Genomic DNA, 15,735 nt, shown 5'->3' with positions numbered 1-15,735 from the left:
CCATATGGAGCCAGTGCTTTTCAGATTCATTCTGTGACCATTCAACCAACACTCGGAGTTGTGCCGCTTTGTAGTATAGATGGATATCAGGTAGACCAACTCCCCCCTCCCGATGGGAGTGGCGCAACAGAGAAAAGGAAAAACAGGCACGCCCCCCATGCCAAATAAAGCGCAGGATCATAGCTTTCACACCCCTAAAAAAGTCCCCCTCTAGTTCTATTGGTAGGGCCTGGAATAAATATAGCAGTTTAGGGAGAAGTCATTTTTACTGCATGTACGCGACCCAGCCATGACAAAAAGAGAAGCTTCCATCTTGTAAGGTCTATTTGAATGCGAGTGAGGATGGGTGGAAAGTTGGCCGAATATAATTTCCCTACTGTTGATGTCAGCTGGATACCTAAGTATCGGATGGAGGAAGGGGCCCACGGCAAGGGTGTAAGGGACTGGAGTTGAAGGACCTCCTTCTGTGAGAGGGTGAGGTTGAGTATGTAGGATTTATCTACATTAATTTTGAAGCCCGCCACTGCCTCAAAGCGTTCCAGTTCCCCTTGCAGTTGTGGGAGAGACGCAGCCGGGTCAGAAAGGGACAGGAGGACATTGTCCGCAAATAGAGAGATCTTATGGCATTCCCCTGTGAAAGGCAGGCCCTTAATCCTAGTGCTAGTGGTTCAATACTGAGAGCAAAGAGCAGGGGAGATAAAGGGCATCCCTGCCTAGTACCTCTGGAGTGAATAAAGGTGGAGGGTTGCACTCCCTTCACCGACACTCTAGAGCGGGGGTGCTTGTAGTTCCCCGAATCATATTCAGAAATTGGGGTGAAAAGCCAAATGCCGTGAGTGTGTGGAATAGAAAAGCCCAATCGACTCGGTCAAACGCCTATTAGGCGTCCAACCCAATTAAAACTGCTGGAATCTTAAATCTGTTAGCCTTCTCTATCAAGTGAATAATGCGTCGGGTGTTGTCATGTGTCTGGCGACCCGCAATGAAGCAAAATTGGTCCGGGTGAATAAGGATCGGCATGAGGTAATTCAACCTCTTTGCTAGGATAGAGGAATACAATTTCGCGTCCATGTTCAGGAGGGCAATAGGCCTATAGGAGGTGCAGCCTGTGGGGTCCTTCCCTGGTTTGGGAATCACCGAGATCACGGCTTCGGACATAGAGCCAGAAGTTTCCCCGTCAGCAGCCATTCCATTAAAAAGCCTAACTAGGTGAGGGCTGAGGTCAGAGGAAAATGTCTTATAAAAAATAGCGGTATACCCATCATTGCCAGGCGCTTTATAAGGCTTCAAGGCCTTAATAGCCGAATTGACCTCGTCTAGAGTGATTGGGGTTGTGAGCGCCTCATTCCATGCAGGGGAGACCTGAGGTATGGGCAGCGTTCGAAGGAAGTGTTGCTGCATGTCTGAATCTAGGGAGTCCCCAGAGTATAACGTTTTATAAAAAGTCCCAAAAATATCTGCTTTATCCTTGTCTCTATAAGCAATGTCTCCCGAAGGGTCTTGAATACCCCCTATATACTCCCTCTCCATCTTATCTTTTAATTGCCTAGCGAGATGTCTCCCAATTTTATTACCTTGTGTAAAGGACAAGTGACGAAGTTTAAGAAGCTTGAACTTCGCCCTATTGGTATGGATAGCCCGGAGTTTACCTCTGGTCGCCCCGAGTTTGCGCAAGGTCTGTTTAATGGGGTCAAGTTTATGGGTATGTTCAAGGGCCGATAGTTCCGCCTTTAGTTGTTCCCTCTCCCTAGCGTGCTGTCTGTTCAAGGCCATATTGAGAGCGATACATTTACCTCGCAGCACATCCTTAAATGAGTCCCAGGTAGTGTATTCTGAAGTGTCCTCCGGCTGATTAAAAGCAAAGAATTCTTTGATAGCTTTGTGGAGCTGGGTACAGGAATCCTTGTCCCGAGCCAACGATGCCGGAAGTACCATCTAGGGGCAGTCGGAGCGTTCCCATACCAATTGAGACAGATAGAGTATAGACTATGGTCTGAGACGGACAAGGGGAATATCTTGGCCTCTCGGAGGCCACCCTGCAGGGATTGGCTGGCAAAGATGTAGTCCCATTGGGAGTAGGAATGATGGACGTGGGAGAAGAATGTATAATCCCGAGTTTGGGGATAAAGAGCACGCCCAGATCCTGAATACGCCTTTGTGTGTCACTGGTAAAAGAGCCTAGTTCAGAGCGGCGTGTGTGTGTACTATCCAGGTCTGTCTGCCATACCAAGTTGCAATCCCCCCCGTAAGGAACATAGGCCCCTCAGCAAAGTCTGTTATTTTCCCTAGCAAAGCATGCAGGAAGCCTGTCTGTCCAGCGTTAGGGGCGTAGAGTGCTACAAAGGTACATATCCTCCCCTTCAGACATCCCTTGACCATAATCCAGCGACCATCCCTATCGCTTTGAACCCCCAGGGGCTGGAATTGTATAGTAGATCGGAATATAAGTGCCACCCCCTATGTTTTGTGGGAGCTGAGGACTTATAAATGAGCGGGTAGTGGTAGTGTTTGTGTTTAAGACGTGTATCCTCAGCCCTAGCTAGGTGGTTGACCTGAAGGGCCACTATGAGTAAGTGGTGATAGACTATATACTTTAATATTTTCTGACGTTTTTGAGGGGAATTTAGACCTTTAACGTTCCAGGTGCTTCTCACCCAGCGCACCATCAACCGCATCCCATCCCCCCCACCGCGCCTCCCTTCCAACCGCCCAGCCAAAGGAGTGTGAAACTACTGAGCCGATATAAGGAGCAGAGAACCCCCCTATTGTCACCATTGCAAAGGCCACCACTATATCCCCCCCCTCCCCCCCAACCCAGTACTAAACCAAAAACTAAGATGAACAAAAAAACAACACAGAGACCATTTCCACATCTTCCCGCAAAAATAGAGAGAAACAAAAATGGCGATCTCAAAACAGGGTCGGTAGGACCCCCGTGAGATCATCGAGGACTTCGGGTCCGAGGACCCGGTCCACGCCCACTCCAGCGGGCTGGTTAGTCAGAAGCCATGCATGGCGGTAACTAAGAACGTAGCAATTAAATGGTCAATCATCAGATGGGCACATTATAACTTCCCTCCAGACCATCGGTAAGTAATCAAGTGAAAACCACAAACTAGTCATTCAAAAGCACAATCAGCGCTCAAAATCTTATTATACAGGCCTGCCATTGGAAGGTCCACAAAAGTAAAGTTCAGCATGTGCAGCGTCCATCCATTAAAGCTGGACACGTGGTAACAGGGGACCAGCTGTAGACGTGGAGTCCCAAAGTTGGAGAGGCAGGGGCCGCAGCGGGGCTTAAGGGAGCGGTCCCCTCGGCGCACCCGGTAGATGCAGGCTCCCACCGAAGATCAGCTCGTAGGGGAAGACACCTTAGGACATGGCGCCCGGCTGTGGGGGGGGGCAGAATTGTCTCTCACCGAGCATGAAGAGCATATCAGCGTCTCGAGCTGCGAGACCAGGCAGAGGCGGAGGGGCCGCCTGTTGACGAGCTGTCAGTAGTGCACGACGATGGTGACTCTGTAGGCACAGAGATGCCAAGCAGATCGAGCCCCTCCTGAAGATCGGTGTTGTGACGCTTTTTGTTCTGAAGGTCAAAGCTGAGCCAGAAGGGGTAAGTCCATCGGTACCTAATGTTGTCGGCACAAAGTTTGGAAGTCACCGGCCTGAGCAACTGCCTCCGAGCTAGCGTTGCGGGAGCGACATCTTGGAAAATGCTGCATAAGAAATTCTGAAAGGAGATATTATCTTTAGCTTGCGCCACCTGTAGGATTGCCTCTTTGGTCTTGTGGGAATGGAATTTTGCTAAGATGTATCGCGGTCGCTTCATTTCACCTTGCTGCTGAGGCCCCACCCGGTGGACCCTGTCCAACTTTATCTTAAGAGACTGGGGGGCAATTATTTCTGAAAAGAGGCCCATCATGAAGACCTCGAGGTCCGGCCCCTCAGCACCTTCCTCCAGGTCCCTAATACGGAGATTAGGCGGCATATGGCAGTGTCCCCCGGGGAGGGTTGCAGCTAGCCAAAGCGTGAGAGTTACAAATATCGCTTATGGGAGTAAGTGTGTGAGGTGGCGACCAGTAGAGCTCCCCTCCAGCGCGGGCCCTCCCACTATAGGAGAGCAAATAATGCGTACCACCGGGGGACCCTCACCCAGGGACAGACATGTTAAAAGAGGAGGTGAGTGGCACCGCAGGAACTATAATTGGATGCCCTCAGCGTCAGCGCAGGAGGTAAGATCAGGTGGCCTCAGAGGCAGAGTACCTATCTTCCCGTGTCATCTGCGGTGGAATAGCCTGCAGACGGGACCAGCCATTCGAGGGAAACAGCGCGTGGCTCCAATCAGCAGGTCGCATCGCAGGGGTCTTCAGCGCCGCAATCTTCTCTTCCAAGGAAAGACGGCCGCCATGTTAGGGCCAGGCACATGTGGCTGATCGCCGCACCGGCACTCGTCCGCCATGTCGAGGCCAGCCGCCGGTGGGCTCCGCACAAGTATCGGAGCGCGTTAGTCACACTCCACCGGTACCGTGCAGGGGAAAAGGCACCCTCTCATTTAGCCCCGCATCCAGCACACCATGTAGCCACTCGAAAGGACCGTGAGTTAGCAAAACCGCCCAAAAGTGCCGCAAGAGCCAAGCGCGGACCAGGAGCAGACACAGATCACGTCTGTTCGGCCATCTTGCCCGGCCACACCCTCATTGTTTTTTTTTAACCATTGCCCTTACATTTTTTCCCCTCATATATAGATTTTTAGAGACTTAAAACATGCAAAGTATATGTTGTCTTTTTGATTTACTTGGAGAGATTATTTTGTGTTCATAAGTTTAATTTAAAAAATACCAGTAATATTTTTCCCATGGATTCAGCCTCTTTATTTTTCTTATCTACTCATACAGTTTTTTTGATGCCTGCATTGTTACATTACAGAGTTGCATATTGTTTATTAGAAGTAGCATCTTTTTATGTGATACTTAACTGTCAATCTCCATGTGGGAAGCTCTTTCATGTTATGAAAAACTTTATGCATCAATGTTTTTTTTCTCCTCCAGTGGATGGCATTGACCCCAACTTTAAGATGGATCAGCATAGTAAGCGAACCCCACTGCATGCAGCAGCAGAGACTGGACATGTTGATATCTGCCACATGCTTGTTCAGGTTAGTTCTGAATTACAGTGGTGTTCATATTTTTACGTTTAGGGCTGAGAATGACAAGCTTCAGTGTTGATTCATGGTTCTTGTTGCAAACCATACTTCATTGCCCTTGGCAGTTATTTTTCAGTTACTTCATTCTTTTTACTGCATAAAGCTTCATCTTCGTTTTATTAGTGGGTTAGGAACCCCTTCAGACTTACGACTATTTTTGCTTTTCATAGTGGCTAAACTTGAATATTTAGAGTACAGATTAGTAGTCCCATATGTGCATTTACAAGATTTAAAGAGTAGAACGTAGGGTAGAAAGCCTTTTCATGTGGGTGCTTCAAATGTGGGTTTGACAAATGCTGAGCTCAAAGTGAGTTAGTGTGCGGTAGTTTGTTCTTTCATCTAAAATCTGCAATTTGACCTAAAGTAGATTGAAACAAAAGTGAAGAGTGGACTAAGCATATGCAAAATATATAGTCCGATTTAAATACAGATGTGCACTCTTTCACTTGAGGCCAAATACAGAGTTTTGGTTCCTTGACTCAAAATAATTTTCACTAGTCAGATAAATTAAAATAATCTCTGATTTTGTATTATTTGAGACCGTTGGAATTGAACATTGTATTTTCTTAGCTTTAGCCTTTTAAAAAATGTAATTGTATGAATAAAAGGTAAGGAGGAACCTGAACAGTTCGCTGATCAACATTATTTAACTCAGACTATAGTTAAGACCCATGCATCTTCCCACTCAAGAGCATCTGATGAAGATGAGTGTCCCATGAATACCTGCCCTTCGATCTGGAACCCTCCACCACATGCGTACAGAAGCCACAACACAGCCCCTTTACTGTTATTTGGTGTTTCTCAAGATCCCTGTTATCCAAGACCACCAATGGGCATCTGCTGTAAATCTCAGATCTCTTCGAAGCATCATAGACCATGCCCATCACAGGTGTAAAAGAGTCAGAGAAGTGATAGACTAGTTAAAATAGGCATTAGAGCAGTGTTCCCAAATCTTTTAGAAACTGGACCACATTTTTAGAACAACAAATTTTCCCGCTTTAATAGAGATGAAGTGCGATTTTTAAAAAAATGTAATGTAAGCGTTGTGTGTCATTTACAGACCGCACATTTTCCATTAAAATGGCCTCTAAATTTACACAGACATGCAGCTTTACTGATAAACCTAAATTGCACATAAATGATAATGAGTAGAAATACGGTTTCAGTGAAAATCTTAACATTTGTGTAGAATCAAGTACAGTGCCCTGATTTGCTCTTATTACAATATTCGTTTCCATCGCACTTAAAATTGAAAAAAAGTGCTTTGCTTTTGCTTTCCTAATTGCTGTATGTGTAAAGTTCATTTGCAGGTATTTGTAATTTGTTGTTACAAAAACACCCTTTCCTTTTATGCCAGCAAGATTGTCACATAATACACTTTATTTCTCTGTCTGCAAAGTGAGGTGCGTTTGTAAACACCAATCTATGTTAAAGTAATAAGCCGCAATTTGTCAGAAGTCATAGCCTAACATTTGACCTCTTCTACGAAGCTCAGCAAACGTGACAACAAAAATACAGATTTTAAAGGCATAATTTTTTCATTGCTTTTGTAACCCTCAACAAAATCACCTCGCAACCTACAGTTTGGGTTGGCTGCATTAGAGCATAGCTCTGAAAAGTCTATTTATGTGAATTGAAACGAATATTTATAAAATATTGTGTTACTGCTTCTGGAGCTCTTATATCACACGAGCAACCAGGTTACCCAGCCGTGATCATATTTGCATTGTGATATTTGTGTTCTTGAGTTTATTATTGGACAATAGAACAGCCACCAAACTACAAAGATAAATCAAAGACTGGGCATTCTACTCTGATCTGACATGGGCCAGTTTGAAAGCACTGCTTCTTGTTTGGCTTTCTTAAAATGCATATGCCACATGTGATCCTGTGTAGAGGTATAATTTACTTCCATTTGAAACTCTCAGATTACATTTTCAGGTTTTACTTGTTGGAAGGCATAATAAACAGGCACATGATTAAACTGGTTTCTGGAGGCCATATACTGTGAACATAGGGTAAACCTGAAACAGGAGACAAGTTTAAGTACATTGTTGTGTATTTTTTGCAAAATTTAACTTTATTTGAAATCTATACTAATATAATAAAGAGAGAGCCCAAACCTTTGAGGCAGGTAATTTCAGAAACCACAGCACCAATCCCAACACCCAATACAGCGTTGGAAAGTGCAGTTGCAGCAGAAGGACATAGGCTATGCAGACGCCCACCATATAAATGTAAATGTATAGGCATTTATATAGCGCACTACTTACCCGGAGGGTCCCAAGGCGCTTCGACCGCTGCGAAACCCTTCCTGGCTTCCCTGAGAGATGGTCCCTTAATGGGTATCTCCAGGGTGAGACCAGGCATCCCCGGCGGTCTGGTGGGGCCGTTAGTGAAGATGGGGCAAGCTAATGCCCAGAGTTGCCGAGTGTGATCTCTGATCAGAGTGGGCACCGAGGCGAGAGAATTATCGAGTCCGCTGACCCTGGTCCAGAAACCTGCCGCGCCGGGAATCGAACCCTGGTCCCGGGCCGTCCTCTGCTCTCGGGTCTGCCGCCTCTAACCAGTGAGCCACACTACTTCACATTTAAAAGATAAAAGAACTGTGCCAGCAAAGTAGTCCCTTGTGGGCGTGTCTGTGTTGTGCTGTGGGCGTGTGCTGAGGTGTGACAAACGCTGGGGGCTTGTGATACGTTCTACCCTTCATGCCATGTCTCATATCGTGTGCTGTGGGCGTGTGCTGAGGGCGTGTGCTGGGGCGCGGGATTACGGGGGAAAAAAAGCGAGTGCTGTGACCAATATTTCATTGTTTTTTCTTCCCAGGTTCTGTACATTCCAGCTCCGGGTGTCCACCCTGCTCCCTTTAAATACCCCTGCACCCCATAATCATAACCCACCCTTACTCCTTAAAATACCCCAACACCCTTAAACACTAAACCATCTTAACCCTATAAATATACCCTGTACCCCAAAACCCAAACCTATCCCTAAACCCTAAAAAATACCCCTGTACCCCAAAACCGAAACCTAGCCCTGAACCCTATAAATACCCCTGTACCTCAAAACCCAAACCTACCCCTGAACCCTAAAAACATCCCTGTACCCCAAAACCCAGACCTAGCCCTGAACCCTAAAAATACCCCTGTACCCTAAACCCAAACCTACCCCTGAACACTAAAATACCCCTGTACCCCAAAACCCAAACTTAGCCCTGAACCCTTAAAATACCCCTGTACCCCAAAACCCAAACCTACCCCTGAACCCTAAAAATACCCCTGTACCCCAAAACCTAGCCCTGAACCATAAAAATAACCCTGTACCCCAAAACCCAAACCGACCGCCTGACCCTAAAATACCACTGTACCCCAAAACCCAAACTTAGCCCGGAACCCTAAAAATACCCCTGTACCCCAAAACCCAAACTTACCCCTGAACCCTAAAAATACCCCTATACCCCAAAACCCAAACCTAGCCCTGAACCCTAAAAATACCCGTTTCCCAAAACCCATACCTATCCCTAAACCCTAAAACTACCCCTGTACCCCATAACCCACAACTATATCTGAACCCTTAAAATACCCAAACACCCCAAAACATATACCTCAGTACCCCAAAACATATACCCCTATACCCATACTTACCTTATCCAAACATTAAAAAAAAACACATGACTTTACCATTCATGCATTTACAACGAATTTCGTTGTGAATGTATGCGTGGTAAGAGCATATAAAATGTAAGGCCATGCGTTATAATGGCATTGCGGAGTCATGGTACTTTTGTTATGAAAGTATGCAGAGTGATGGTATGCGGAAAGAAAGTTGCGGAATAATGGGTGTTTACCCTCCCCCGGTAAGTACATTGGTGGCACGGCGGCCCACATCTCCAGCAACATACTCATATTTTTACCCCAAAATACCCCTGTACCCCAAAACCCAGACCTAGCCCTGAACCCTAAAAATACCCCTGTACCCCAAAACCCAAACCTACCCCTGAACCCTAAAATACCCCTGTACCCCAAAACCCAAACTTAGCCCTGAACCCTTAAAATACCCCTGTACCCCAAAACCAAAACCTACCCCTGAACCATAAAAATAACCCTGTACCCCAAAACCCAAACCGACCGCCTGAACCCTAATATACCCCTGTACCCCAAAACCCATACCTATCCGTAAACCCACCCCTGTACCCCATAACCCAAAACTATATCTGAACCCTTAAAATACCCAAACACCCCAAAACAAATACCTCAGAACCCCAAAACATATACCCCTATACCCATACTTACCTTATCCAAACATTAAAAAAAACATGACTTTACCATTCATGCATTTACAACGAATTTCGTTGTAAATGTATGCGTGGTAAAAGCATATAAAATGTAAGGCCATGCGTTATAATGGCATTGCGGAGTCATGTTACTTTTGTAATGGAAGTATGCGGAGTGATGGTATGCGGAAAGAAAGTTGCGGAATAATGGGTGTTTACCCTCCCCCAGTAAATACATTGGTAAGTACATTGGTGGCATGGGGGCCCACATCTCCAGCAACATACTCATATTTTTTCACCACCAATTTGAAAAATGCACAGGTCTCTCTCATTGATGGCCAGCACCGACATACACTTTTAGACACACCTCCCGCCACAAGTTCTAGAATTGCGAACTTTAGAGCTGGGGAACTAAGTTCGAATCAGGGTGGCTAAAGAACGGTGATGGATTAAAACCAGATCTTTTTACTGGGTGTGAGTGTTTGATTGATTCAGATGCTCTGTCCATCACCACCCCCTTTTGTACCACGTTCGAATCTCGGCATCCGCTCAACATCCTGTGATTCCAGGCAAATCGCTTTGTCCCCCCGTGCCTACCACAAATGAATGTGTTCTTCTGTAATGTAAATTGTGCTCATGCCATGTTGTCGAGTTTGCGCTATATAATATTGCAAGGAAAAATAAAGTAGGGAAACTCGAGTTCACACACTACTGAACGCGCACTCTTAAGTGCATCAGCAGTGCACTGTGAATCGGAGCGTTTCACAGGCCTGTCACAGATAAGAAATGCTATCAAAACGAAATCCTACAAAACAATATACTACTGGCCGGCAGCAATTCATACCCGGACAACGTCGGGACGGGCTGCTAGTCATTGTATAAGCAAGCAACATTAACTAGTGATGGTCGCAGATGCTACAGCATTGCTGACACATAAATGGGGCAATCTTTGACTTACATCTAAGATATTATTTGGTAACAATGTAGCATGGATGCAAATATCAAGAGACAATATCAGCCCTGAAGAAGAGGGTTATCCCTCAAAACACATGTTGCCTAGCTGTACAGCATTTAAAAAAAGATCGATTGTGCAAAAATGACACAAAAACAACCAGTATGGATTATTTTCGAGTTATGAGATACTCTGTGAAAATTATAACTTCTAAAAGGAATTGAGCTCATCCTATAGCTCCACAAGACTAAACTTTAACTTTGGTAAGGACCATTCGGGTTGGTCTTGCTCCTGGTGCCGTTATCCTTTAACCCCGATTTGTTGTGGTCAAGTAAGTCGCACTTTTTATTAAAAGATGTGTGTGCAGGTGGGAGCCGGGACAGCCTCATAGCTCTCACAATTCACCTCTGTGTTTATCTGCACTGCTAAGCTAGTGATGAGACGGCAATCATACGTTGACAATGCATCCCTATCTAGAAGCATATACTGCTGTACTATCCAAGCTCTGAGACATTCCCATTTGATTGCAAAACATTTCTATCCTGGCTTTCTCTGTGTACTGCTGTTACCGTTCACAGACATCCACGAAGCTCCCACAAGACATCTCTAATGTAACATACAACATGTATTGTTAGCCTAATACTGTTATGCGTTCAGAGCTTACATAATGCCACACTGACTGGGCTTGTGCCTCACATGGATATCTCAGTGCAGATACAAGGCAGATATCTCTCACAATGTAGCTTTGTTTAAATCTGCAACATGTATTGTTTCCAAACTATAGACACTGATATCGTGCTCTTACAATGCACTTCTGTTTAATACAAGCAGTCACAAATCTACAGATCTTTTGTGAAGCACCACTCTCCTCACTTCCTAGAATATTATGTTGTATACGTTGTTACACTATTTTATGCATGGTACGTCTATAGTGTAAGCCTGACGGGAAGCAGAAGAGCACTAGACCAAAAAGCAAGAGTCCATTGGTTCAGTTCAGTGTAGTTCAGTAGTAGTAGTGTGTGCTCCTACTGTGTGTGGGGGTGAGGGGGTGGGGAGGTGTAGGATGGCTTGAAGAGGCGAGTCTTCCGTTTCTTTCAGAAATTCAGGTGGATAGAGAACTTCTGATGTCAATGGAGATGTTTTTCCCTGGCGAGGTGTTTAAAGAGGACCTGCTTTTGGTAATTATTTACCTTGTAGCACATATTTAGCCCCAGTCTAGCATGCCATGGCTTCTGGTTAGGTATTCCCTGCTTAAGGTGATTAGTTTCTTGGCCTGGTAAAGTCAGGGTTGAGTTAGGAGTGGCCCTTTAAGTGATGCAGCTAATCTCGAAGATGATACAGATCTGGAGGGGGTCATTAATCCAAAGGTCTTTGAGATGCAGCACAGTGTGTAGGATGTTTTTAAGCGATGCAAGAGTGGTGTGGGGCATGGAGCAGAGTTTTGCCTTTGTTTAAGTGTTGGGCCTAGAGATTGCACTGTTGTTCTGTAGTCTGTTTCATTAAGGAAAGATGTTATTTTTTTCAGGAGAAAGGGATGGTACCAAGCTATGTTTGTTGTCTTTGTGTCGAGGTTTGTTTCGAGGAAGTTCCCAAATGGGTTTACATTGCCAGACAGCTGAGGGTCATTCAGATAGGTTTATGTCAGTGAGCCACAATTGCTTCTTTGGTTGTTTCTAGCTATTGATGAATATGAGGGTTACACTTCTGGTAGGTGCCTTCCATCCATTTGTTTATTAGCTTGAGACAAATTCCGAGACATCAGCGGGTCAAATGATAAGCTAGAGTTGGACTTGGTGTTGTTGTCACCGGCCTCGTATAATCTTGAAAATGTTACTAGAACTGCTATTCCAGTGACTTAAATAATCTACTTGACCTCATAATAATGCTCTTGATTCATAAACTGGTTTGAAATTGTTATCCAGAGAAAATATTAAGTTGCTGACCTACCATTTTCTTCTTTATCACATTCAGTTCTCATTTAGAGTACCGTAAAATGCTCAAGTTCAGCCTAACTGCGGTGCAAAAACTCTTTTTTTTAATAGACTACTACATTTTTCTCCATAAAAAATAAGACTCTAACCACATATAGGCTACAGATAACCGCTGATTTGCCTCCTAGGTCTTTAACCGCATTGTCATCAGAGCGGGAATGTTTCCCATATCATGTTTAAAAACTATCACATTCAATAAATACGTGCATGAAGTGGTAGCTCACTTATTTACGATCAGCAGATTTTCCTTTGAAATGGCCACAACAGTTACCACTAACATGTGCTTTTTACTGATAAAACTATATAGTATAGAATGTTTGGAAGTTTAGATTATGCAAATATGTCATTTGCACATCGCCTAAGAAAGTGTTGTGATTTGCTTTGCTCCTACTTAAATCTTTGTTTGCATCACACTTCTGAATCACCCCAAACAAAATCTTTTGTTTTTCTGATATATTTCGAAATACTTGTACTATTCATTTACAAGCTGTTTAAATGTGTGTTAGAAAAAGAATCCCTGACATTTTACAGCCTTTTGTTTTACAATAATTATAAGACAGCTCACTTGACAAACCCCCCCTCCCGATAAGAAACAATTAGTAAAAAAATAAAGGTATTTATTGCTCATTCACTTTCTGAATGAATAGAACAAATTTTTAATTCGGGGAAGCCACGTCTAATGCAGAGCTCGTGATAGGCTTATCACGGCCTCCTTGTCCCTCTTTTTTATTTTGTCTTCGCCTCAGTCCTTTGGGGCTACTCGTCCGTAACGTTTAAAGGTGCTTTTTGCATGACTTTCTGGATTATTTTCCCCCAATTCATGATCCACGTATATGCAGAACAGACGGCTTGCACAAGCATAGACATAGCTGATCTTAGTACGCCACGAAAAAAAAACAGTTCTGCTTCCTTTCTTTTACTTTTTTGGACAAGACCCTCTAGCCTTGAAAAAGTCCAAAAGACTAAACACATGTTGGCTGCCTTTCTTTGCGCTATTTGTATCAAGACCTGCGATGTACTCAAAGAATAAAAAAAAAGGTGTAAAAGAAGAGAACATTACAGATATTCACCTTGTCTTCTTTATTTTAGAGTTTCTACTTGCCTAGATTTAGCATTACTGTATGGACTAATAAATGTGCGCTTCTGTACTTTTTTTCTGCATACGTTTTTCCCAAGAGCCTTATCTGGGGAGTGTACCCTCCGGGTGGCTTGGGGGCCTAGTGCCAAGTTAGCACCACAAAGACTATTAACTACTAATGACTACACCCCGTAACTTTGTCTTAGATGTGCATTTGTGTTTGCAAGAAGCCACTTCTGTATTTTTGTTTAAACTTTTTAAGCCCAGGCATTGGAAAGGACAAGTAGGTGCCAAAACTAGCTTAACCTTGTCTGAAAGTGCCCCTTTTTGCATGATTACCCCCTAACATTTTGCCAGATGCCTGATGCTAACTTGACTGAATGTGTGCTGGGACCCTGCTAACTAGACCCAAGCACCTGTTTGTTACCAGAAAACATACCTGTGTTTCCACAATTGGCCCGCATGTATGTTCCTTGTAAAATGTACCCCTGGTACAAAGGGCCCTGTAACCTGAGAGGCTTCTGTGGGCTGCAACATGTATTATGCCACCCTCAGAGACCCCTAACCTTAACACCTACACACTGCCATTGCAGACTCCGTGTTTTGATACAAAGCAAACTAAAGAGTCGACATGGCACACATCCCTGTTTATGAATCCGAAACCGGTCCCAGGATGCTTGTTTCCGGTCCAGGGAAGACATGGCTTGGCAGTTCGGTCTGGACTGTTCCCATGAGGCACAGGGTCAGACTGATTTGCATATGGCCATGTCTGAACTGGGGTGGATGAGTGAGCTAAAGAATGGTGATGGATTAAACCCAGATCAGTTGACTGGGGTTGCTCAAGCGCTCCGTCCATCATCCCCCTTTGTGCCAATACCACCAGCACTGCTGTGGTATGGGTAAGTCACCCCTCCAGCAGGTCTTATAGCCATAAGGCAGGGAGCGCCATACCACAGGTGACAGCATAGCCTCTGCAGTGTCTGTGCCATTCGCAGACATTGTAAGTGCAGTTAAGCCATTTTGAGTTCATGGGGGTTTGTCATTACGAACTCCACAGCTCCATGATAGCTTTACTGAAAAGTGGAAAGTTTGGTACCAAACCTCTCAGCATAATAAACCCACACTGATGGCAGTGTTTGATTTGCTATAAAATGCACTTGGAGAGCATCTTACAGATGCCCCCTGAAAAACGACCAACTTCTAGTGTATTGGCTGACTGGACCCTGCCACTGTAGACGCAAGGTTTCTGCAATGCTGGATGGGGTGCTACGCCAGTGGCAGGTGAGCAATATTGCCCAATATTTGGTGGGGCAGGGAGAGTTAAAACCTTGAAGGTGGGTTTTGATTGACTTTTGGAAGGCTCACCTAGTCAGGGAATGATGCAGTTATCCCTGGGAAAATGTTCTGGTGGTGCTGTGCCCTTGGAGTGAGGATTGATCATAACTTGATGAAATCAGTGGATGGGATATCTACTACGTTTGTGGCTCCCCCCTGCTTTACTCCTTTTTTTTTTTTTTACACCACAGTTTTGCTTTAACTAACCCCTGTAACTAAGGTATCTTTGGACAGAGGATTTTTCTGTTTCCCATCATCCCTTCCAGAAATGCATTTAATACCCAAAAGGTAAATATTTGGCTCAATATTAATCTCTTCTTTCCTCTTCAGGCTGGTGCTAACCTAGATAATTGCTCTGAGGAACAGAAAACCCCACTAATGGAGGCCGCAGAGAACAACCATTTAAACACTGTGAAGTACTTGGTCAAAGCCGGAGCTCTTCTGGACCCCAAGGTAAAGTGTAACAGTGGCATACCAGCATTTAGTTAGATTTGTGTCTCTATAGTGAAATGTTTTTCGAAATGCTAATGGAGACAGAACAGCATCCAATATATCCATAGGAATTTCCACAGGATAACCAGTCACCATGCAAGGTGCCATATCGAGTGCCTTAATATTATATAACACTGAATGCCCTGAGAACTTCTTAAAGTACAATGTAGTAAAACTCAATAAATCGAATTGTATGCCACCTCCCACCCCCACGCTCTCGCTCAGTACGGATTCACATTTTGAAGGACAGCAGACAATGCAACGGGTGCATTTTCCTCAGACCACCTCCAGCTGCTGTCATCACATCACAACCCAAAGCCTCATTAATGACATTTTATCCCCATCATAGATCGTGAACACTACACCTGGTCAGGCTCACCACCCTCCCTCAAAAAAAAAATCATTCACATA

General features: G+C 44.6%; 1 protein-coding gene across 10 annotated transcripts in view; it reads left to right on the top strand.

Annotated features, from left to right (window-relative positions):
- The window catches only part of EHMT1 (euchromatic histone lysine methyltransferase 1), an 834,115-nt gene that overhangs the window by 501,240 nt on the left and 317,140 nt on the right, over nucleotides 1–15,735 (top strand). For all 10 annotated transcript variants that reach the window (XM_086921124.1, XM_086921127.1, XM_086921128.1 and 7 more), the window contains 2 exons: nucleotides 5,049–5,155; nucleotides 15,163–15,285. In XM_086921124.1, coding sequence (XP_086777250.1) covers nucleotides 5,049–5,155; nucleotides 15,163–15,285 — 230 coding nt within the window. The remainder of the gene's footprint in view (nucleotides 1–5,048; nucleotides 5,156–15,162; nucleotides 15,286–15,735) is intronic.

Source organism: Lissotriton vulgaris, chromosome 5, assembly GCF_964263255.1.
Source record: "Lissotriton vulgaris chromosome 5, aLisVul1.2, whole genome shotgun sequence".
Lineage (NCBI taxonomy): Eukaryota > Metazoa > Chordata > Amphibia > Caudata > Salamandridae > Lissotriton > Lissotriton vulgaris.
Note: the sequence above shows the minus strand (reverse complement) of the source record. Positions and strands in the feature narration are given on the sequence as shown.